At 36.5% G+C, this 26,366-nt stretch overlaps 1 protein-coding gene across 11 annotated transcripts in view; it reads left to right on the top strand.

The window, feature by feature from the left end:
* The window catches only part of Anks1b (ankyrin repeat and sterile alpha motif domain containing 1B), a 972,026-nt gene that overhangs the window by 352,965 nt on the left and 592,695 nt on the right, over positions 1 to 26,366 (top strand). For all 11 annotated transcript variants that reach the window (XM_069990836.1, XM_069990828.1, XM_069990821.1 and 8 more), the window contains exon 12: positions 23,957 to 24,137. In XM_069990836.1, the coding sequence (XP_069846937.1) occupies positions 23,957 to 24,137 (181 nt within the window). The remainder of the gene's footprint in view (positions 1 to 23,956; positions 24,138 to 26,366) is intronic.

Below are 26,366 nucleotides of genomic sequence, written 5' to 3'. Positions count from 1 at the left end.
TCATGAGATAGTAAATCCAGATAATTAATAAACATATTATCTCACAGTTATCATTTTTATGGTAAGAACATGTAACACCCATCCACTCCCATTAAAATTTTCAACTATTACTGACATTAGCATAGTACAATAAATGTCTTGAACATATTCCCTTAACTATAAATATGTATCCTTTGACCAACCCCCTCTCCATCTTAATTACCCACCCTCTGTTCTGTACTTCTATGAGATCTACTATTTAGATTCCACAGGTGAATGAGATTATTCTGTATGTATCTTTCTGTGCCTGGCATGACATATCATCTCATTCCTTTCAAAATGGCTAAGGTTAACAAGTCTTGGAAGAGAGATGAAAAAAATGGAACTCTTCTACACTATGAGTGGGGATATAAATTAGTATGGCCACTGTGTAAAACTGGAAAACTTAAATTACACCTACTATATGATTGATGTACTATCTGATCTAGCAGTCTTACTGCTGGGTATATAGCTAAAGGAACTGAAATCAGTGTGTTGAAGAGACATGTGTACTTCCTGCAGAACTATTCACAGTAGCCAAGATGAAGAATCAATCTAAGTCTCTTATTAGTGGATGAATTGCTAAAATGACCAACTACTTAAATCACACCTGTAGTTCTTTATACTTTTAAATTTGTGTTTCAGATAGAGAAAAACAAATGGTTTTACCTTGGCCTGCTTTGACCTATGATCCTCCTACCTCTCCCTCCCATGTAGTTAGGTATGGCACCACCACACCCAACCACTCCCCTCTCTCTCTCCCCTCCCCCTTTCTTTCCCTCCCTTCCCCTCTCTCCCCTGCCTCTCTGTACTGGGGATTGAACCCAGGGCTTTACCTAGCTGAGTTTCTAAGAAACTGTCCAACAGTTTTTGAAAATATTCATTTCATTGTATAATACTGTTATTAGTATTAGTAGTATTAATTGAAATTAGAATTTCAATTTTCTATAGTCTCAATTTTAGTTTAGGATTTTAGTTTGCTTCTAATCTTAATGCCTATGATTTCTTTTATTTTTTTTTTGTAAAGATACTGTTACAGTTAAATGAGCAAGGTAATGAGTACATTCCTATCAAGCATTGTTACCTCCTCCTTTGTTTTCCCCCCACCATCTCTTCCCTCCCACTTCCACAACTACACCCCCTGGGTTCGATTCCTCAGCACCACATAAGCAGAAAAAGCTGGAAGTTGCACTGTGGATCAAGTAGTAGAGTGCTAGTCTTGAGCTAAAGAGCTGAGGGACAGTGCCCAGGCCTAGAGTTCAGGCCCCATGATCGACAAAAAAAAATGCTATGAGGTAGGTACTTTTTCTTTATTTTACAGATTGGGCCTGAGGCTTCAAAAGGGCCGAATATTTCTATCAGTGTGACATAGTGACTGATTGAAAGAATTCTGGTTTCCTATCATCTTCCTATTAATGCTAATTGGCTCATTATGGAGAAAATAATCAAGGTTATATATTTATATTCCAGAGGGATGAAATTTGAGAAAATAATAGGTAGGCAGAAATAGAAACATAGTCAAAGATACCCTGAAGGAGAGAACCAAGGGGTAACTATACTCTTAATCTGACACTTGATAAAAGCTGTATGAGAAGAGAAGCTGAAAACAAGAAAAAAATTATTATAATAGAAAATGATCTGATGTGAAAGAGAATGGAGAAAGGAGATAGTGTCTATGATTCCCCCAGATAATTGGCCCTTGATTTCCATGATTTTTTTCCCTAGATGGTTTGCTTTTATTTAACACTTCTATTAGGTTTAAGTGTCTGCATCTGGTTTGCTTTGCTTATGTGTAACACTTTCGTTAGGATCAATTCCTCACACGTTAAGTGGTTTTGGCCTATATAAGCTTTGTACTAGCTTCACTTGCAGCTGCTAGTCTTTCACACAAGAGTCCACCAGCAGTCTCCATATCTCCAATAAAGACTCACAATTTGGCCTCTTAAGTGGTGTCTTCTCTGTTTCTTGTTACTAAGTTCCCTTACAATAGAGGAGTTTAAAAGAAAAAAACAAGAATTGAGAAAGAAATCAATGTGACTGACCAAGTTACCATTATTAGTCAAAGAAACTTGAATTTCCTAGCAAACTTGAAAAATAATGGTTAGACTTCATGCAAAACCAATTAAATCAATCTAATGGCAAGTACAGGTTCTCCTTGACTTACAGTGGAGTTATGACCTGATAAACCTTTGTCTGGTGAATACATCAAGTCACAATGCATTGAATATTTATTGAATTCACTGAATACTTACTCTGCAGAGCAGCATGGCTTAGCACCATAGTTCTCTATAGAGTATTGCCACTCGTGATTGTGCAGCTGACTAAGTTTGCCATTCACTGTCACTGCATAGTCTCTGGAGAGCCTATTATACCACACATCACTAACCTTGGAAAAGATGAAAAATTCCAACTTTGCAGTCTGGTTTCTAATACATATTTTTATATTGTTCGGTAGAAACTTCAGATTTTAAAAAATATATTTGCAAGCCTTTTAAAATTCCCTTAATGACTTGAATCTACCCCAGATAACATCAACTAGGTATTGGGGGAGGGGGTTCTCCACCTCTAGTATTTCTCTTTTTGGAGTCATGAATATAAGATAGGCACAGGAAGTAAACTCCTGGATTTTGGGATTTATGTAGGCAAATGTTAGGGTTGTGGTCAGACTGATCTAATGAAGAAGAGGGAAAAAAATCAGAATTGAGTTTAAACACTTTATGCACTGTAACATCTATTAATTGATAAAATAATTTTCAATCTTGCCGTAGACAATTTCTACTGCTAGAACAAAACAAATGAAACTGGATAGTTTGCAAAGAAAAGAAACTTATTTTCTCATAGTTCTGGATGCTGAGGACTCCAGTATCAATAAGCTGGCAAGTCTGGTTGTCTGATGAGGACTATATTTTATAAGATGGCACAAAATGCTCCCTCCTCCACAGAAAAGGACCATGTGTTCTTTCATGGTAAAGGGACGGACTTCCTCCATCAAGCGTTTTTATAAAGGCACCTAATCCCATTACAGTGATTTTATCACTAGAGGCCCTACCTCCTAAAACTGATAGGCTGGTGGTTAATTTTCAATATGCAGTTTTAAGAAATAAAAACATTTAAAGTATGGCAAGTCTGTGTGTGTGTGTGTGTGTGTGTGTGTGTGTGTGTGTGTGTGTGTGTGTGTGTGTCTGTGTGTGTGTGTGTGTGTGTGTGTGTGTGCCATTCACGTTATATGCCAGTAGAATATTGCTCATCTTCATTTCTCTTCCCTTGATGAAATCCTTCTGTCTAAATTCATCCAGAAATATGAGAAAGCTGGGAGCTGGTGGCTCATGCCTATAATCTTAGTTACTCAGGAGGCACGAGATCTGAGGATCACAGTTTGAAGCCAGCTCATACAGGAAAGTCTGTGAGATTCTTATCTCCGGTTAACTACCAAAAAGCCAGAAATGGAGCTATGACTCAAGTGGTAGAGTGCTAGCACTGAGCAAAAATACTCAGGGACATTGCCCAAGCCCTAAGTTCAAGCCTCAGGGCCAACATAAAAAAGGAAGGAAGGAAATAAAGAAGGAAACAAGAGAAAATAATTGTTACTGATACTTTCCACATATAAAACAAGTTTATGTTCTATCCAAAGCATGAAATACAAGTCTATTTTGTGCCCAGATTGCTACTGATAATAGCAGATTGCTAATATGTTTGTCTATTTTATTATTCAGGTTTTTCTTCCACATGCATAAGAATATCAGTGGATGCCAGTTTTTTGCATGTCTTCTTCCCTGGAGCATTTCTAGGCAGTATGCATAAGAATGAATAGATGAAAACTTCTGTGGAAAATTTTCCTTGAAAAATACAATTTCCAGAAAGTACAATCAGAATTATTGCTTTAAATATCATGACAGACTAAAATTGAAATCTAATCTCATCTTTCCCATAGGAACACTTCTTATTGATTATACCAAGTAAAGTTAAAATTCTTCAGTTAGTTCTGCCTCTAAATCCAAGGGAACCTATGTGTGTATATAATGAATAGTATACCTAATATGTGACTCTGAAGGAAATCACTTTACTTGCTAATCTTACCTGTTCTGCAGTCCTAGAAGATAGTTGTGAAAGTACAATGGCACATAACATTTTCGATTTATTCACTTACTCACTAAGCATAGTTGAGTGATTACCATATGATGGGCATCTTTTATATTTAAATCTATGATTTAAAAGATGGATTCTATCCCAAAAAGAATCTTTAAGGAGCTGTGAGACTCAGCTCTAAAAATACTATGTAATGTTTTTTTCCCTAATGGAGTTCATTGATCAGACACCCAGGAGCCATTTTAGACCTCTTCTTTTCTCAACATTCATCCTTTATGTACTTGTCTCATCTAGAGCTTTAAGTACTATCTATATGACAATTACTACTAAATTTATCTAGCCCTAACTACTTCTCTGAACTTTAGAGTGGCCAGTGGCAATGGGATAATAACAATAATAATATGGGATAATAATAATATAGCAATAGACTTTGTATTTCCAACAATTTCTTCAATTCCTTTCTATCTCTCACACCCCATATCCAGTCCATCAGAAAATCTTCTAGGCCAACAGCATTCAAAGCATGATTCAGGACTCCTTGACTAGACTATGTCAGAAAGTCTGTGAGGATATTAGTTATTTCATAACAGTACAAAGATATTTTTTCCACATGAGAACTAAATGGAGTTTTTCAGAAACTCTACAATATGAGTTGTATGAGCTCTGATGGTTTTATAAAATACCTTGGGATTAATTTTTGTGTTATATGTGTGTTGGTCCTGGAGCTTGACCTGGAGCTTGTGCACCATCTCTGAGTTTTCAAGGCTAGTGCTCTACCACTTGAGTCATAACCCCACTTCTAGCTTTTGGGTAGTGAATTGCAAATAAGAGTCTCAGGGATTTTCCTTCTTGGGCTGGCTTCAAAAAGCAATCCTCATATCTCAGCCTCTAAATAGCTAAAATTACAATGTAAATCACTTGTACCAGCTCTCAGGATTAATTTTAATGTATTAAATATTAACACATATGACCCACATATACAAAAATTCTTGATAATTCAATAATTTTTAAGAGTATAAAGCTAACAAGATTAAAAACTATTCTTTTATTTAAAATTACATCTCTATTATTTTTTTTCTGGGGTCCGGTTGTGGGGCCTGAACTCTGGGCCTGGGTGCTGTCCCTCAGCTCTTCAGCTCAAGGCTAGCACTCTACCACTTGAGCCACAGCGCCACTTCCAGCTTTTTTCTTTTTGCTTACGTGGTGCTGAGGAATCAAACCCAGGGCCTCATGTATGCAAGGCAAGCGCTCTACCACTGAGCCACCTTCCCAACCCTCATCTCTATTACTTTTATAAAGTCATTAATATCTTTTACCTGGAGTAATATCACCTCCCTTGTTTTCTGGCATTGACCTTCGTTCCATTATTGTCCTTTTGCAACTCAACAGCTAGTCACATAAATCAGATCACGTTCTTTACATGCTCAGCTTTCTAAGCACTTCCTATCTCAGAGTAATGGTGCATGCCATATATAATTGACTATTTCTTTAACCTTTTAAGCTACCTACTGCCATTTTTCACCTATCTTGTTTTACTGTAGTTGTGCTGCCTTTTCTGAATTTTACCTGAGGTAAACTAAACAGTTTCTGCCTGGATTTTTTTCTACTTAACCATTATAGTTTCTGTAATGCCCTTTCCCCAGACAGTGTTCATTTTCATCCTCTAAGTTATTATGCTTAGGCTGCCTCATGAGAAATGCTTTTCTTTTTTGACTGTTGAATGTAAAGTAGCTACCATTCCCCTTGTCTCCTTTATGCTATTTTCCCTTATGACATTTTCTACTCCCAATGCCTTTCTTTCCAACTTGAATGGAGAATGTTTAAAAAATTAAATCTTCGGGCTGGCAAGGTGGTAGAGTGGTATAGTGCTTGTCTTGTATGCATGAGGCCTGGGGTTTGATTCCTAGGCACTTAAGCAGGAAAAGCCAGAAGTGGCATTGTAGCTCAAGTGGTAGAGTGCTAGCCTTGAGCTAACGAGCTGAGGGACAGCGCCCAGATTTCAGGCCCCACTACTGACAAAAAAAATTAAATACTCAGTCCTAGCACCTAGACCACCATCTGAATGCTCAGTAAGTATCATACTTTGTCAAACAGGTGAGTCAATTCAATTCTCTGGAGAACATACACAAATTGGATTTTATATTTGAAAAGGAGTTAGTAGGTAGAGTGGCAAATATATAATACAGACAGTAGGATAGAATGAACAAAGTAGTTATAGTCTTTTGACTTAGTACCATGTTGAACTCCATTCTGCCATTCTAGTAAATCACCTAGGTCCCAACCTGATAGTCTACCCTCCTCTGCTAAATCAAAAAATATATATCGTTTTATTAGTGATTATAGAAAAATGGTTTTCATGGTCAAATATATTGGTTAGGTACAGGGTTAAACACTTTTTCTCACTAAAAGAATTTTTAGAACCTTCTCCCACTATCAACTCTGGAAGCCCATTAATATCTTTCATAACTAGTGATCTGCAAAACACAATTTAGGAAGCATGATCCAGGGCATTTCATATGCTCTTTTATAACTGACCTTACCAATTCCATTATGGTTGGATTTTTCTGCTGTCTTGCACAAGTGCACGCTATTGAGAAATGGAATACCCCAATTCTGAAACAAATGTGTTCTTTATTTGTTGCAAAGTAATATCTGTTCACCATCTTCTTTAATGCTCTGAGCAGTCCTTTGAGTTTTATACCCATTATGATAGTGCCATTATGATTTCAATTTTTTGTACAATGAAAGATAAAGTATACAGTATATTGATTATCTTGAAAATTAAATTCTAAATCAATGTTGTTAAATGTATAAAATTGAAAAACAAGTCATTAGAAGAATCTCTGTTTTCCCATTTAAGATAGTGCTCTTTTAATATTGTCCTATTTTACATTGATTGGATTTAATTCATCACATTTGCTTAAACACTTTATTAGACACTCTGAGGAATATTAAACATTTGCTTGGGTTTAGGAGACAAATTAACTATATCCCTTCTTTCTCTAGATTCGTAGGCAGTTAGGAGATGGGATACAGGAATTCGGAAATTGAAATCAAATGTTGTATTTTTATCATTGATTGAATTCCAGATGTGTGACTGAATGTGCTTGCTTTAACTGTCCTTTAATTAGACACATTCCAGTCACTAACAGCTAGATAACCTATGAGGTGATTTTACCATAGAAGAGCAGTAGACATATTCATTGTGTTGACATTCTTGCTCTGAAGTGGTGGAGAACAGAAGCAGCAGCAATGAGTGTGCTTAGTTACCTCCCCAAATTCACTTTACAGTTAAGTAACTCTGACTCCTTAGAGGAGAGTGAATGAAGATGGAAGGTATAGGTCAAGAATGCTATTCTAATGGAATTCTTTCTTGCAGAAACATGACATTATAGAGGCTCAACCCAAAAGTGAGATGATAACATACCTCATTTGATCAGATAACCCCAGGTATTTGGAAAATGAGACTTTCTTGACATCAGAATTATTATAGTTTTTCAAAAAAAAAAATCTGTCCACCCTTCTTCATGTCAGTTAATTGCACCACCATCTACTTAGTTACGCAAGGCAGAAATCTGAGTTACCCAAGACTCCTCCCTTTCTTTCTGTCTCTATATTTAATTAGCCTCCAAAGCATGTCCGTTTTGCTTCTTAATTTTTTTCAAACAATTTCTTTTTTCCCATTCCACAGCAACTGTTTAAATTCTTTTGACTTTTCTACTACAATTGCCTTTAACCTTCAGGATATCATTCAAACTCCTAACTCAGGCAATATTCTGAGCATAGAATTCCTCTTTGTGACCACCGTCCCCAAATTATGCACATCTTAGACCTCATGTAAGTCTTCAGGTCATCAAAGGAAACATGTTCTTTTGGTGGCACTGGAGTTTGAACTCAGGGCATCATGTTTGCTAAGCAGATGCTCTACCACATAAGCCATTCCACCAGTTCATTTTCCCTTTTTTTCATTGGTTAGTTTCAAGATGCAGTTTTACTCTACACCTAGGCTGGCCTGGACTGTAATTGTTTGTGCCTTCTTTTGTCATTGGAATGTGAGACAAGCACCAACACTCTAGGCCATTGTTGGAGATGGTGTCTCATACACTCTCATGTTTCAGGGTAGCTTCAAATCATGATCCCCTGATCTCCAAATCTCAAGTAGCTATGATTACAGTGATTATAATCTCATGCTTACTCTTCCTCACTTTTTTGATACATTTCTTTTTTTGTTTTTGTTTTTGTTTTTGTTTTTGTCGGTCATGGTGCTTGAACTCTGGGCCTGGGCGTTGTCCCTCAGCTCTTCAACTCAAGGCTAGCACTCTATCATTTGGGCCACAGCACCACGTCTGGCTTTTTCTGCTTATGTGATGCTGAGGAATCAAACCCAGAGCCTTATGCATGGGAGGCAATCACTCTGCCACTGAGCCACCTTCCCAGCCCCACATTTCTTTATCTAGTTTACCTCTGACTCAGGATAAGATCCACGTACCAGTCAAAATAACCCTTTTCATCCTGTCTTCCGTGAGTTGCCCTTATGCACTCATGTATTTCAATCATATTTGTTGTATTATTCTATCTACAAGTACATGCAAGTAATCAATGAGATAGAAATATTTATAATAAATGTAACTGATTAAGATGTTAGTATTTTAATATACAGAGAACATTTATAAAGACAACATACCATGGAGAATAAAAAAGTCAAAGGATATAAATGCCTATTTTAAGAAAGAAAATGATGCATATCTAACAAACAAAAGGAAATATGCTTAATAACACTGAAGATAAAAGAAATGAAAATACAATGATAATATTTTACTTAAGAAGTACTCAAAGCTTTATGAAAAAGTGAGCGTATGTCCTTGTGCTTGGCAAGTATGTGTTGATGTGTGATGTGGTGATGCAGGCAGGCATCGACCAATGGTCCCCAAGACTGATGGTGGAAATGTTTACATCTCAGTATTGGACAAATACTAATACTATTTTTAGTCTAGTAATTTCCCCTCACCAATGAAATGTTCAGGAAGTGAAAATTATCGGTAAAATGTATGCTCTGCAGAAGTAGTTTAATAGCAAAAAAGAGAGGGGAATAAAATCTTTAAGTTAGAATTGAGGATGGAATATCAAAAACATTAAATAACCTTTGAAAGTTAATCTTATCACATGTAATAGCAATTCATTGAAGGGTACCTTCCCTTCTTTTATCCTCCCTCTGTGGTCCCTTACTGTCTCCAATTTTCCCTCTGCCAAATCGGATAGAGGTGGGCTGTCTAAAGAGGGTCTCCTGGCTCCCTGTGGGGAAATTCTAGCAGAAATTCTGAAGGTTTCTACTTACAGAAATCACTGCAGCTGCTAGGGCAGCTGTTGTTAAACACTGATAAGTCTATGTGCTGTATTTTCTTCCAACCTCACTGATTCCTCTTTTCCTTATCTCTACAAATAACTAATGCATCAGAGGTGCTCTGCCAGTCTTTTTCTGGGGGAGGGGTGTGGTCAGTCATGGGGCTTGAACTCTGGGCCTGGGTGCTGTCCCCTCTGCCAGTCTTTTCACTGTAGTTGGAGATGCTGTGGTTATGTTAGAAAGACTATATTATGTTTTAACCCATTATTGTTTATGTTTTCAGTTGGGGCTAATTTATATTAAATCTTGCTGTAATGAAAGAATACAAATACTTATCCTTTCTTTACTTTAAAGTGGGTATTGTCCTAGTGCTTCATTTACATTATCTTGATTGATCCAGACAACAATTTTAAGGGGCAGGTCATGTAATCTTCATTTCTCAGATGTAAATACTGAAACATAAATACTGCTGCATGATTTAAATCCATTTCTGTCTTGCCCCAAATTTGATTCTGTCTCCCAAATAAGTTTCAATAAATTTTACCAAAAGAATTGGCAGGAAATTCAGGAATTTGTAGAAAATAAACCTCTTACTCTTTGACTTTAGGATACAAATGAACCGAGTAGTTTCTCTATTTTTCATAGATATAAAGGTGGAAACTGGGACTTTCGAACTAGGAAATATTTCAGAATTTAATGAATTTATAGGAAGTGCAAACAGAATTTCTATGTGTACGTTATTTTCTTAACATTTGCTTTTTATTTGTTTATTCATTTTTGGTGGTACTGGAGTTAGAACTCAGGATCTTGCATTTATGGAAACTTTTATGAATGGGCATTTTGATAACTGTTTTATATAAATACTTGGAAAAAATAGTTGAAATCATTATCTAAAATTAATTTTTAACAAAAATCTCAGGTTTAGCCCTTAATCTTAGTTTCTTGGACTTGGTTTGAAGCTGGCCTGAGCATAAAAATTTACAAGACTCCATCATACTCAATGGCTGAGTACACTGGCAAGTGTGTGTTATTCCAGCCAAGGGGAAAATACAGTGAGTGGACACAATGGTGGATGCCTGTCAACCCTAGGGACACTGGGAATTATAAGTAGGAAGACTGAAACCCAGGCTAGCCTGGTCCTAAAGCAAGAACTACCTCAAATTTAACCACTATAAAAGAGTTGGGCGATGTGGCTCAAGTGGCAGAGTATGTGCCTAACAAATGTAAAGCCCTGGGTTCAATCCCTAATACCACCAACAAAATTAGTAATAATAACCTCTATAATTTTATGACATCAATTACATTTTTCTCCAAAAGAAGTTTATGTACTTATTCTTGAACCTTCAAGTTGTCTTAAATTTATCCATATAAGTACTTTACAGTTATATTTCTGGTTTGACTCTTTATTTCTTTCTTACTGTTTCATTGCTTGGTGATCACCTTCATGGCAATTGCATTTATAAATAATTAAGGAAAATAAATTTAAATTAACATTTTTTTATTTTCAAAAAAGAAAGGGCCATATTGTTCCTATTAGGAAAACATATTTTAAATAATTACTTACAGTCTAAAACAATCAATACAATTAGAAAATAGGCAAAAGGCAAAGCAGCATTTTGTTGTAGAGGATGTACAGATGACACATACGCCCATGAAAAGATCAATGTCATTAACCATAAACTGAAGCCACAATTATCTAGCACAACACCCCTCAAAGTCTTATGGACTTTGCTGCCCAGGCTGGCTTTGAACCACAATCCTCAGATTTCAGCCTCCTGAGTAGGCAGGATTACAGGTGTGAGCTACCCATTATATTCTTGATTTGAAAAATCACTAAAGAACAGACAGATTCATGCTTTCCAGGAAGGAGTTAAGGATGAGGAGGGGGCAGGAAGAAAGTACCTGTGGAAGGTCACAAGTGGACTTTGAAGTTATAAAATGTTCTCTCTTGATAGTAGTGAGGGTTATTTGTCAGAATTCATCAACTATCTGTAAAGTAAAAATGTTGTATTTTATATATCTAATACTTCAAAAAGTTTACTTAAACTATTTTAAAAACATTTAAGAATTATATATATATATATATATATATATATATATATATATATATATATATATATATATATATTTATAAAGTGGGAAAACCAAGCTGTCATTGGCCAGAAGTGAGGTTTAGTGAAAATTTCCCTTTAAATGTAGGAACTCTTCACTTAGGGTCCTTGACTTCAATCACAGAATAGAATTTCTGGACATGTCACAATGGTAAGAAAACTTGGCAGAGCTTTATTGAGTAAGTAAACAGGCAGGCAAGTAGACAAACAGACAACAGAGCAGACAAATGCACAAAAGGGCACACTCTAGCAGAGTGTGGGTGCTCTCATGCTGAGAGACAGTGACAGAGAAGAGACAAGACACCCAGTGAGACACACTGCTCTTTGGGTTGTTGGAGTATTTATAGGGTAAAGGAAGGGAGTGTGGCTTCATAGTTATGCAAAAGTAGGCGCTTTGTTTTTGCTCTAACCATACCTGGTGTTACTTTCTGAGTTTCCAGATAAGAATGCATCCTTATCCTGTTATCTGCATTTTGGAACAGGAAGTGTCTTCAGTTTGGGGAAGCATCTTTCTCAGGAAGGCATACATCTGTCAGACAAGGGTTCATTCTTGGGGTGAGGAATGCATCCCTCAGGAAGGAATGCTTGTTGTTGTCTCTCTTTGAAGCGAGGATGGCACTTCGGTGTTTCTAAATACCATATTTCTGAGTTGCCTTCACCATGCCTCAGTTTCCTTAAGTTATCCTGCTTCATTTCCCCTCAAATGACTTTTGTTCCCTTCATCTTAAGGAAGGTACATGGACAAGCCTTAAGCTTGAGTCTTTGAATCCCTGGCAGCCAATTACCATGCCTCATTTTCCCTAGGCTACCCTGCCTCAAAGCCCCATTTTGAGAAGGTGAATCTTGGAGTCTTTATTGGAGCACTAGTGGTGTGCAGGCAGCCAATTGTAATAAAGGACTGCAGCAGGCCAGAGAAGAAAGAAAGAGCGAAAACAATACCAGCAAACCAATTCACCTCCAATGGAGAGCTGAAGTGGGATGCCATGGTGACTGGAGAACAGCCAGGAGACAGGAAACTGTACAGGAACATGGAGATACACCCTTGAGCTGGTCCAGGCCTAAATAGGGTCAGGCCAGAGGGAAGGGTCACAAGGAACTCCCAGTCCTAGGGATTCAGGTATGCCCATCACCTGAGGGAGGGGCTTCACCTTCCCACACCATGAAGACAAGATACCAGATCTTAAATGGACATACTCAGGTACCAGCAGAACTTTTCCATCTAGGGATGATAGGCCTTAATCTTCCATATATGCTATACTTAGAGGCTACTCAGAGGGTAGAGATTCAAGCTATTTTGGGAGTTAATGCAGAATCAGAGCATTCTCTATGTACAAAGGCTATGACATCTGCATGTCTCTGAAGCAGAGCCCTCCTAGCTCATCTTGAGCGAGGCATCTGCTTCTTTCACCTCTGTGCTTCTCAGCAGTGGGTGGAGAATTCCCTCCACCCCAGCAAGAGGCACCAGGATGGCAGTAAGAAATTACTTAGACTCAGCCTCCTTCCTGTGTGTGTGTGTGCGTGTATGTGCGTGTGTGTGTGCGTGTGTGTGTGTGTATGTGCATGTATGTGTGTGTGTGTGTGTGTGTGTGTGTGAGAAAGAGAGGGGGGGATTGTTAAGCTGATGAAATTCATTGTTGATGTTGTTGTGATAAGTGCTATGGTTCTGTGAGACTTTCCCACTGGGGAGAATTAGGTAAAGACCATATGAGCTCTTCTGTATTATTTTTTACAAGCTGCATCATAATCCACAATTCTTCAAAACATTTTCAAAACAATATTTTAAATTTAAAAATTAAGCTGTTATTTCAAAAACAGCAATGTGCACATTTCTTTGTACAAATTTCTTTCTTTCACCCACACACTAATACATGCTTCCTATTTTGGTTGTTCAGAACATATTTCTATAATACTTTGCATAATTACTTCCTGCTGTTCTTTAAAATGGACCAAATCATTTTATGTATTTTTAAAAGATACTAAAACAGGGGAAATAAAATTCATTTTCTTACTTATTTTGAATTTGACAGAACATCTCTGTATAAGTATTTGAAATGCTTAATTAAAAATATTTTTTAGGCCTGGGAATGTGGCTCAGTGGTAAAGTGCTTGTCTAGCATGCATGAAGCCCTGAGGTTCCATTCCTCAGTACCACATAAACAGAAAGAGCTGGAAGTGGCGCTGTAGAGTGGAAGAGTGGTAAAAGAAGCTCAGGGAAAGTGGGCAGGCTCTGAGTTCAAGCCCCAGGACTGGCAAAAAAAAATTCTTTTAAATTTAATTTTACTGTCAAAGTGATGCACAGCTACATATGTAAGGTAGTGAGTACATTCCTTATCGAACTTGTTACACCCTCCCTCATTTTTCTCCCACTTTCCCACTCCCTCAAATTCCCGCCCCCCCAAATTGTAAAGTTTGTTTCCAACATAGTATCTTTTGAATATAGCTGTAGACAATCCTGTGTATTACAGTGCTGGGAGAGGCTTCTCTGAGTGTAAACCCAAAATGCTCTCCAGTTTTTCAATATCAGCTTTGAGTCCAAACTTGTTTAACATTTTTATTGAATAAAATTAGAACAAACCCCAAAACATTATCATTTAATAGTATATAGTTTTTCCAATGCTAGTTTGAATAACTTGTATGAGAAAACTAATTTGTAATAAGAAACATGTATTATAGATTTTCCATTTTAAAAACTTTGTAGTGATGCCTATATATGTTAAATATGAAAAATATACTAACGATCTTGTAGTCTGTCCCTTTTAATAATAGACACACATATTTTAATCTATATCAAATCTCTATAAAAATTGAAATGAATCAGGAGCAACAACAATCAAAAAAGGAAGAAAATGTCTTACCTAGAAGATTTAATACTAGATTCTAGTATTAGATTCTATTTGTTTCCATTTTCTACACATTTTTATTTTCTTTCAAAATCTTTTTAACAATGCCGATATTTTAAAATATCACTACTTCAGGGGTGGAGGGAGCGGGAGATGGGAAGGGATGGTAAGGAGAAACAAAGGAGGAGGTAACAATGCTTGATAAGAAATGTACCCATTACCTTGCCCATGTAATTATAACCCCTCTGTATGGTATTTTCACAATAAAAGAAAATCACTACTTGCCCCTCAATGGACAAATGTATCAAGAAAATGTGGTATAGATACATAATAGAATCCTATGCTTCCATCAGAAAGAATGGCATTGCCTCATTCTCAAGGAAATGGAAAGAATTAGGAAAAATTATATTAAGTGAAGTAAGCCAGACCCAAAGAAACATAGGTTGTATGTTTTCCCTCATTTGTAATAGTTAGAATATGCCTATAAATCTACAGGTAAACCCAATGGATAATCAAAGATAAAAAAAATTATACTTGGACATGATAAATGAAACAGGACTCTAAAAATTCACACAGTAAGGTCAAAGGAGGATATTCTTAGGATAGGATCACAAAGACTCAATAAGCTATGTGCTTATCAAAATGAACTCCAAGAAATGAAAACAAGAAGCTTTTTATTTTATTTTGTGGGTTGATTTTTCTATTTTTCCCCTTTTGTCCTTGTTTTTGACTTCTGTACCTTTTGTCTTGCATGTAAGTTTATCTGATTTGGGGAGGGTAAGGGGAAACACAGAAATGGTGGAACAAAGGGTGAAAGAATTCAGCAGTGATTCTTGCTAGACACTATGTTGAGCTATACAACTTATAGGAGACGAGGATTGGGAGAAAAAAACTGGAAGAAAATGAGGGAAAAGGTGACACTGTTCAAAAAGAAATGTACCCAACTTACAAAACTGTACCCTCTCTGTACATAACCTTTACAAAAATAAATAAATAAAAACATCATTACTATCAACATACTGCAGAGGAGGAAAACCGCTTGATATAAAGATGAGGAATTAAAGATCAGTTTCCCAGGTGCTACTGTGAGACCAAATCTGCACCTCAAGTCTGCAAAAGGGAAAGAAAAAGAGGTGCTTTTAATTCTATTAAAAGCTTGATATGACAAGTCCAAAGGGCCTAGAAGAATATCCATTTCTCTTAAGTACTCAAAAGTTACTCATACACATTCACTTTAACTTCTCTGTGGTTATTATATACTTTCTTGTATATATTTGAACTATGTATAAGCTATATGTATAATATATAATGCAGAAAATGGCATTTTTGCCTATCTAGAGGTAAAAAGTTCTATACCTTTAGAACAAGTCTTAATTATATTAATATCATAGTCATCACTCATACATGCACACATATTCATATACACACATACTTCACTTTAATTTTTTTAATTTTCTTTAAAAGAAATATTGTTTTTAATTTGTATGACATCTGTCATGAAAGTATTATAATATCTACCTTCACTGAATGATCTGGACTTCAAATCTTTCTCTATACTTGTTCTGATCAAGACAGAGTATGCAAGAGAATTTGACTTTGAGCTCTATCACTTAAAAAATAATAAAAGATTAAAAAAGAGAAATGTGATCCAGGCATCAGTAGCTCATGTCTGTAATCCTACCTACTCAGGAGGCTGAGATCTGAGGATCACAGTTTAAAGCCTGTCAGGGTAGGAAAGTCCATGAGATTCTAATCTCCAGTTAACTACCTGAACAGTTGGAAGTGGAGCTGTGGCTCAAGTGGTAAAGCACTAACATTAAACAAAACAGCTCAAGGACAGCGTCCCATCCCAGAGTTCAAGGACTGGCACAGGAAAGGGGGAGGGGGAGGGAGTAGAGGAGAAGAAGAGAGAGGAAAGAGAGGAGAGAGAGAAAAATGAAGACTCTGAGGTGAATGGATCCCAACAGTTTACATTTCTCCCTCTTTAAATACAATTAGGATAGTAAAATAAGCAGAAACTTAACAATAAATCTATGTAACCGTGGCAAAATTGGAGAATATTACTAGCAGAGGTATTTGGGAAGTTCTGAAGGATCAAGCAAAACGTTGTAAGATGTAGACAAAACCAGGGCGAGAAATCCACAGTGGGAAGACATCTCTGGAACAAGTGAATGTTCTTGATATATTTGCTAGAATCCTGGAGCCCCAGTGGAATAATAGTAACTGAAGAATCTCAGTACTGCATACTTGGAGCAATAGGCTTTTCCATTTGCTCACCAGATGATAACTTGTCCCGATAAGAGGGGAAGTCTGCCTAACTCCTCCTGTGAGAATTGAGGCAGGAGAACTTATAGGGCAGTGTCTTAGGTAATCAAAGATGGTTAATCAATTATGCCAGACACATGAGGGACATTCACAACCAGAAATGAGAGAAGCATACTCAATGAACAAAGAAAATAACCCCTGAGAAAACAGAATTAACACGAGTAAGATTCCAATCAGTTTCTTTAGAAAGATTTGAGGGGTTATTGAACTCATTAAAGTTAAGAAGAGGCTTTTTAAAAATGGAATATTTAGCAAAAAATAGAATTATTTGACAACTAAAAATAGGACCATCATATCAAATGTTACAGTAAAATGTTTAAAAGGGTTTTTTTTAACCTTTTCTTACTAGTTCTCTGATATTTTCTCACAGCCTAGAACAGTGCTTGACACATCACTATAAATTTAATGAACACATTAATGGAAGTGCTATAGAATATTCCCCTGAAGAATACTTGTAGAATAGAAGACAAGAAGTCTTTAGAGAGAACTGACATCTGCTTACTAAGAGCTCTAGTAGCAGAAAGAGGCACAGCAGTAATTCAGAGGTTGGGGTTAACATAGGAATAGACAGACAAGTTATCAATGGAAATGGAACAAAGTCCAAATATCTATACTTAGAAACAAGTTGATGTTAGGTGAAATGAATTCAAAGATAAGGACTCAATTTGTTTTTCTTTCTTACTATTGTTTCTATCATATTTATAAGGTGATTTCTTTGTTGCTTTGTATGTCTCTCCCCCACGGTATAACCCCTGTTTTCACTGTGTTTGATGTTGGTATAATTTGTGGAGGGGAAGGGAAAAAACAAATTGTTTAAATAGGGATACAGGTGGACCCATTGCAACAATGAGATGTACAAGTCATTATGTCCAAAAATGAACTTTATAACTTTGGTTGTGGGGGGAGGAGTGGGGACTGGGTGAGGGAGATGGGAGGGCAGGGATCGTAAAGGGAAACAAAGGAAGAGGCAGCAATGCTTGATAAGAAATGTATTCATTACCTTGCTCATGTAATTGTAACCCCTATGCCCCTCTGTACGGTATTTTCACAATAAAAAACATTAATAAAAATAAATAAATAAAAATTTAGTATATGATAAATGTGACATTTCAAATCAGTAGAGAAATGATGGTAGTGATATGGTAAGGCCATCATTTTGGAAAAAAATACTTAGAATTAAATATTTCACCATAAATTATATACCCAAAATATTCCAGGTTGATTAAGTTTCCAAAAGTTTCCTTTTTGGTTCTTCACTTTAGTTTTTACCATCTTATTCACTGTCTTTTAAAAAAGTATTTAAGGAAGTACCTAATTTTACTTCCCTGAATTGATAGGACATTGCTTTATACTGAGAGAATTTGTCACTTACCCAGAAAGTTGGTCAACTCCCTATATTTCTATTTGCCACTAATTTTCTGACCTCCAGTGATTTTCTCTGAGACCTCATTTTGAACTTTGGTGTTGCCTGGCTAATTTAATATTACTATTGACTTTTGCTACCATCACTTTTTCTTGAGCTGACATCAGTGGAACCCTCTAGTCCTATTTGACATTTTATTATGATGTTGAAAAGGCCCCTTTATAATTAAATTAAGTGATTTCAACTGATTTAAATCCACTTAAGTTCAAGTAAGTGGATTTTTCCAATGTCCATTTGTTTAAAAAATTTGACAATAACCAAAGAAAACCATAAAGTGAATATTTAAAATTTAGATTAAATTTGGAAAGACATGTCACATTATTGAAATTTTATCTCATTTGGGAATTATATGTACTTATTGTATTCATGTGTAGATCTCATACGTGGTTTTCTATAATACCAAGACATTACTGAAGTTGCAGCAGAATATATTTCACTTTTTAATTTTAATTTAATTTTATATTATTGTAAAGAAGGTATACAGAGAGATTACAGTTACATAAGTCAGGTAATGACTTTTTTTATTGTGAAAATACTGTACAGAGGGGTTAAACTTACATGGGCGAGATAAAGGTAATGACTTTTGAAAAGCGTATATTTCACGTAGCAGAAAAAAATATATATATATTTTTTGTCAGTCATGGGGCTTGAACTCTAGGCCTGAGCGTTGTCCCTCAGCTCTGCAGCTCAAGGCTAGTGCTCTACCACTTGAGCTACAGCACCACTTTCGGTTTCCTGATGGTTTATTGGAGATACCAGTTTCACAGACTTTCCTGCCTGGGCTGGCTTTGAACCACAATCCTCAGATCTCAGCTTTCTGAGTAGCTAGGATTACAGGTGTGAGCCACTGGTGCCCAGCAGAAAAATATTCTTATGATAACAGGTTCTGATTAACAAATAAGATCCATAGCAAATATAAGAAATACATCCAGCTTCCTGTGCATCTAACAAATAGATACCATGGTCCCTTTCAAGCAGTCTCTGTCTAAGATGGGGCTGGTTCCATGGGTGTGAAACCAATGCAGTCACAGCCGGTTCTGTGCTCAGAGGACTGAGATTTACTGCTGCATCTAAAATTCTTAATGGTTATATGTCTGAACTTGTGTTTTTCAGTAAGGCATATGAGTTATAATAGAATCTATGCTTGCCTTGGAGTTGCTGATCTTTGTCTTACATCCCACCATATCTCTATCTTACACAGAGGTATTCTTGGCCATCAACTCCCCTAACCCTAGTACCACCACGACTCCCCACCCCAGCACCTGCTGACATAGCAGTGAGAGCCTGAGTGTGGAGAGGGTCAAGGTCAGGAGCACTTAGCTGATTGCAAAGCAGAGTCCCCAGAGATGTGTAAGGATTTACTCTTGTGCTGTGATTGTCCCTGTGCCCATTGGAGTAAGACATTAACAACACATTTTTAAAAAGTTAAAAACATCACAACAGATTAAGATAGTGATCATGGAAAACACTGTTTGGAAGGAGTCCATTTTTCCATGTTTTGCTGGTTCCAATAACTTTTCGTGGCAGGTCCTGAACCTTTATAGGCGTTGCAGTTTGTTTAATTTCAGTTCCTCAGAGACATCCTTAACCACTGTCTTGTATGGATGAGAAGCTTTTTTTTTTTTTTATGAGAAGGACTAGAAAGTAAAATAGCTTAAGCTTTGTAGTTCTCGTGGCTCTGGAGTAAACATTTACCTGTTGCTGGAGCAGGAAGACAGCCAGATAAGAAGCAGTAGGCATGGCAAAATCCCAGTAAAGCCATGTTTAGGGACAATTAATTCAGAATTTTGGAATTTTCATGTGTGAATAGCGTAATACTTCCCTTGATTTTTTTCAACTATGAAAAATGTGGAAAACATTTTTAGCTTATAAGTTTGATAAAAACATGCAGAAAATTGGTTGTGGCCCCTGAGATGCAGTTTTCTGATGTCTGCTGAGTTAATATGTGTGGATTCAAGTCCTTAGGAAAGTAGATGTGAGGACTGGACCATAGGGAGGGGGTTGTTTTAAAGTGGATGAGCCACAGTGAACACAACTCCAATTGTAATTCAGTGAACCTGTGTCAACACTCTTTTTCATACCTAATGGCTTAGCAGAATTCCATTTGAGTAGTTAAAATGGATTCATATCAAAGTTTAAGAGCATGTTCTAAACCCATCCTCTTTAATCTCCATGTTTAGTATTGCTACTATCCCTTATTGTTTCTCCCACTGCTATTTTATAGCTCTCCAAAGGCAAGGCTCTTTTAAATCTTGCCTTTGCCTTTTGTGTTTTGAGATACCATTCACATGTCCCTAGATTTGAGCACATGAACCTTCTTTCTGATGTATGGCTCTTAGGCTAACTCTTTATGTAACCTTGAGCCTCTTTTAGCCATTGCATCCTGTTCTGGTTATGGTAGAGTAAGCAATGCTATCTGACATAACATTCAAACCCAGATCATAATGGCTTAGCATGAAACAAGTTTACTTTAACACTTCCTAAAGCCTTGTGAGGGTTGCATGACCTTCTTTTAATTTGCAGCTACATCATCACAGTGAGAGAGATAGAGCTTACTTATACCACCAATTAGTTGCAGTTAGTCACATGGCCCAATCAAATGCAAGTGAGATTGGGAAATAAAGGCAAAGCTACAGATATGGTTGTATTGAGCATGAAAATGTTGTCTAAAATGACTCTTTTATAGGACAAGAGTTGCTAGAGCCAGGTGTGATGGCAAATGCCTACAATCCTAGCTACTTGGTGGCATACAAAGTCTCATGGTACAATGTCAGATAGGAATTAGTGAGACCCTCATCACACTGCATCTGGATACATTCATGGGCATAGTGTTTCATGTCTATAGCCTATACATACAGAAGGAATAGGTAAGAAGTCTGTGCTCCAAGGCTGGCCCCAGGCAAAAATGTGAGACCTTTCTCTGAAAAAATAATGTCTACTGTCTTGCTGCAAGACCTTCCCTGTCTTGGCTGGAAATCTATAACATCTCTCAAACTAGTCTCCTTTCCTACACCTCAACCTATAAATCTATTCTTTAAACTGCTAAAAATTTGTTTATTAAAATACTAACCAAACTTTGAAGTACTCCTGTTTGGAAATCTTCAGTAGTCATTTAACATGTTCAGGTTATTCTTGTTTTTTTTTTAGTCTTTTTTTTATTGTGAAAATACCCTACAGAGGGGTTACAATTACATGGGCAAGATAATGAGTACATTTCTTATCAAGCATTGTTGCTTCCTCCTTTGTTTCCCCTTCCCATCCCTTCCCATACCCTGCTCCCCCACAGTCCCCCCCCTGCCCAATCCTCCCCCCCCCCATCAAAGTTGTAAAGTTCGTTTTTCGACATAACAACTTGTACATCTCATTGTTGCTTACTGTGGCATTGAAGCCCCTTTATAACTTGGCTTCCACAACTTGCCTGAAATTCACCTACCTTCACATACACCACGACGGCCATATTGATCTATTTGCAGCTTTTTCTTCACTTTCTGTATTCTGTTTTGTCTGCCTTTCACCAGTGTTCATCAAGCTTCTAATGAGCTATGGATCAACTCCCAGGGAAGCCTTTTCTGATCCTCACCCTAACTTAGAGGCCCACCTTGAAGTTCCTTACATTTTTGGCTGTTGCTGACCGTAGCTTCTGTACTGTGCTGACAGTCATTGTTTTGTTGGCCTTTCCTCCCTCCTTGACTACAGACACCTAGAGAACAGGGAGAATGTCTTACATTTTTATTCCTATTGCAGTGCTCATCATTCTCTGTAATTTAGTATACAATCAGCAAATATTTATAAAATGAATTAATGCAGAAAATGTCCTATATAAAGATCCCATATAAAAATGTCTTGTGTGTGTTTATTTTTGTTATGTTTGAGTAATATTGTTGTGGTTTGAACTCAGGACTTCTCATTTGCTTGGCAGGTGCCTTACTGCTTGAACCATACCTCCAGGATTTTTTGATTATTTCTTAAGATAAGGTCTTGCTTTTTGCCTGGGCTAGTCTGTACTTGAGTTCTCTTATTTTTGCTTTCTGTTGTAATTGGGATGATATGTGTATGTCACTACATAAAAGCTTTTCCTTTGGAGATGGTGGGCTCATGAACTTTTTGCTAGCTGGCCTGGAACCATGTTCTTTCTGATCTCAGAGTCTCAAGTAGCTAGGATTATAAACATGTGTCACTGGCATCTGGCATTTTATTGCAATTAGAATTCTGGGTGGTCTAAGTTCAGAGCATAATTTAAAAACATTTACAAGGAGATCACATATATCAGTTGGCTTAACTTTTACTTATAGGAGGAAACAGTATAGCAAATTGTTATCTATATATAATAAAACAAATTATAACATAAAATAATAAAACAAAACCTAGAACAATGATTATACCCGTGTTTCTTTTGGAGCCATGGTCGTAGCTTGTGCCTCTGTAATTGCTGTTCCAGACTCTAGTGGAAAGGGCAATGAATGTGATATTGAGATTCGTAGCCCCAAGGACATACATTTCATGAGAAACCAAACCTGACATTAAATCCTGATCTTTCATACTTCAAAAGCAACTGAATTTTGCATGAGTTCTAATTGGAATTCTATTAGCAGATTGATATGTCATAATAATAAATGACTTGTGCTCTCTTCTATAATAATATTTATCCCTCTCAACCTCTTTCATTAAAAATATTGCAGTGATGAAAGAATAAAGCATATTGTGATGATTTTATACCTTGTATTTTAAAACATTCTGCAAAATGCAGATATCTTCCACTCAGTTGCTTTAGATTATACACTAACTGGTATCTACATAAAGATTAAATTATGATGATTTGGAAGAGGCTAGACATTTGAGTACAGTGAGTTACAAGATAGTGAAAGCAACAAAAATATTAGAAAATTAAAATCTTTGTATTTTTGAGAAGGTAAATGTACAATAAACTTTATCTTGTTATATAGAAATGATGTTTGTGATTATTACAAGAAATTATTAATATTTTAATAATATTAATAAAAGAATGAAAATAAACAGGTTGATTCTTCGGAAAGATATGCACATCTGTGAGACAAAAGGATTTCAGTGGTTCCAAAGGACAAATTGTTAAAACCTCATGTAAGAAGAAAGAAGTTGGGTACTATTGATAGAACAAAGATCTACTATAAGGAATAATCCTTTATTGACAAAGGGTGTAGATTATATCTGCCAATATTCCACGATTTTTACTTTTGTGCTTAAATTGACTTTTCTTGTTATGTGGGAATTAATTAAAATCCTTAAAAAAAGAAAATCAAAGCTCACTATGAATTCCAAATAGATTCTGTGGTCCTGGAGAATATTCCATGGAACTTCACTTACTTCTGATGATTAAATTCCAGCATATGATAATTTGGGAAAATATCCAATGCCACCATTCCTTGGACTATATAAAGAATAAAAAAACAGAACTGCTTTAATTATACTTCAGTCTTGTAAGAGACCTTTTATTAGATCTTATACCTGTAGGGTTAGCAAATGCCAGATGTTTAATAAATGTTAGTTGAATGAAAGGTGACATAAAGTTGCAACTCTCTAAATGGATGATTAAGAGAAATGCTGAGTACTATATTTCTATCATGCTGTGTTGAATCTAATGAAATGCCTAAATTATAACAATTATGCCATGATCTTTTGTCATTAAATAATATGTTCACTAAGTTGAGTGAGTGTGTGGTATCTCTTTTTTAAGTACAGAACCCACAGAGTTTAACTGAATAAAAAAAGATTAGTTTGGTTAAATAGATGGGAATATTATCATATTAATGATTTCATCGTGCTTTCTTATTTTTAGCCAAAACAGCGAACATCCATTGTGTCATCTCTGGATTTTCATCGAATGAATCACAATCAAGAGTACTTTGAAATCAACACATCTACAGGGTGTATAAACTTTACTTCCAGCCCTCCTGTTAGTCCACCCACCTCTTCTGCTGAAACCACAGAAGGCAATAATGAAAGACCTGACCAAAGAGGTAAACTATTCATTTATATACCTATATATTTTAACTTTTAAAACTGAACCTTTATGAATTAAGAAGATTCAAAGATGTCCTCTTGTAAGGTATACTTCTGTTTATACACATATGTGGTAATGTAAGGAGTATTGAACATAATATTTTAACTACACTAATAGTCCTTCAAGTGTTAAATATTAAGGTTGATGATTTAATGTTGTATGCTAGTAGAATAGAAATGCTCTTTTTCCATCACCACATGTGTTATCAACTAATCAACATAGTTACTTTGAGGCCAGAGAACCATACCCAGGATATCTGGTGAGATTGGGTAGGACATTGTGGCCGAGGTGGGCTTCAATTTGCTAAATCACTATGAATTTAGAGAGGAATATAGCCTAAGAGGAAGACTAAGGAAAGAAGCAACATCCATTAGTAAATTTTTCCTGGTTCCAACCAATCATTTTGCACTATTTTCTTTCTCTGGAGGAAGAAGGAGCTAATAACTAACTGGTAAGGCCAATGGGACAGAAATTTGAGAAGTGGAACCCCCAAAGTCTCTTCTTCCTCTGTCTAATTGACAGGCAACTAAACCATTCAATGGCTCTCCTATAAAGGGGTGTGACTTTTAACCTAATAAATATGTTTAATACGAATTTTAGAATCCTAAAATATGGTCTGCATGTGATTTTACATAATCTTTGTTCAAGCTGGATATGTATCTATGTATCTATGTATCTATACACATACACATATATATGAACATATGTATGTATCTAGCTAAGTCTTTTGATCTTATTCTACTTTTAAAAGCACTATTATAAGTTTGAAAAATACAGTCAGAGAATTATTTACCCTGAGGGGGGAAAACAAGATTTGAAAAATAAGGATTAATGGTAAGATGGATGTTATTGATACTTTCATTGCATTGATATTTGTAAAATGTAAAATAAATCATGTTAATGCCATGCTGACAATGCACCCAAGGCTTCTCTTTACCCTTAGAATAATGTCCGACTCCTTCCTACAACCAGTGTCACTCATTTACACGGTTGCTGACCAGCTCTTTACATTTAGCAGGCTCATCCTTGTGTGTCACACATCTGGTTCTGAGGGTTTCTGTACCTTTTTTTTTTTTTTTTGGTCGGGCTTGAACTCTAGGCCTGGGCACTATCCCTCAGTTCTTCAGTTCAAGGCGAATGCTCTACCACTTGAGCCACAGTGCCACTTCTGGTTTTCTGAGTCGTTTATTGGAGATCAGAGTCTCTCGGACTTTCCTGACCTGGCTGGCTTTGAACCATGATCCTCAGATCTTAGCCTCCTGAGTAGCTAGGATTACAGGCGTGAGCCACCAATACCTGGCTTGTACTTTAGTTTCTTTTGCCTCCAAACTCTATCTTTAAATTTTTGTGTTGCTGAGTGTTGTTTAGGTTTGACTTAAATGCACTTCCTTGTAGAAGCCTTCCCAGATCACACTATCTCTATCTCAATGTGATAATAATAAGAAATAGCAGGATGTGGTGTTGTATGTCTGTATAGAACTTGAGAGGTGGAGGCAGGAGGATTATAAATTTGACTGCGGTCTAGACTTCATAATGAGTTCAAGGCAGAGTGTAGGACCCTAACTGGAGGGAAAGAGGAAAGAAGGCAGACAAGGAGGGAGGGGGAGAAAAAAGAAGAGAGGGAAGGAAGGAAGGAAGGAAGGAAGGAAGGAAGGAAGGAAGGAAGGAAGGAAGGAAGGAAGGAAGGAAAAAAGGAAATAACTAGCAATAATAAGCAAATGCTTAAATAATACTTTGTGTCAGGCAGTGTTTTAGTATATTAACTCAATCAAATCTCATAGAAATTGGGTAATTTTTTTTTCTGTAGATAGGAAAATACAAAAAAGATAAATTAATAATAGTCTACCCCTTAAAGACAGAACTGAGGTTCAAATCTGGCGCTAGAGTAAATGTTCATGACCATTTTTCTGCCTTGCTCATTTTTTTTCTTCTGAAACAGGTTCCTGTGTTGTCCACGCTGTCCTGCCTTATCCTCCCAAGTGCTGGGATTGCAGACATAAACTAGCACACCTAGCTTGCTCTACTCACTTCCATTAAATAGTCCTATCTTCCTTTTCCATAGCCTTATTTACTACAGGAAATAATATTGACTTCTTGTTTACTTAGTTATTACCTTTTTTTTTAATTTAATTTTATTTGTGAACATACTGTACAGAGGAGTTACAATTACATGGGCAGGATAATG

Source organism: Dipodomys merriami, unplaced genomic scaffold (assembly GCF_024711535.1).
Source record: "Dipodomys merriami isolate MVZ:Mamm:240054 unplaced genomic scaffold, mDipMer1.0.p SCAF_10, whole genome shotgun sequence".
NCBI classification, from domain to species: Eukaryota; Metazoa; Chordata; class Mammalia; order Rodentia; family Heteromyidae; genus Dipodomys; species Dipodomys merriami.
The sequence above is the reverse complement of the archived record's forward strand: the minus strand, read 5'-3'. Positions and strand labels throughout refer to the sequence as shown.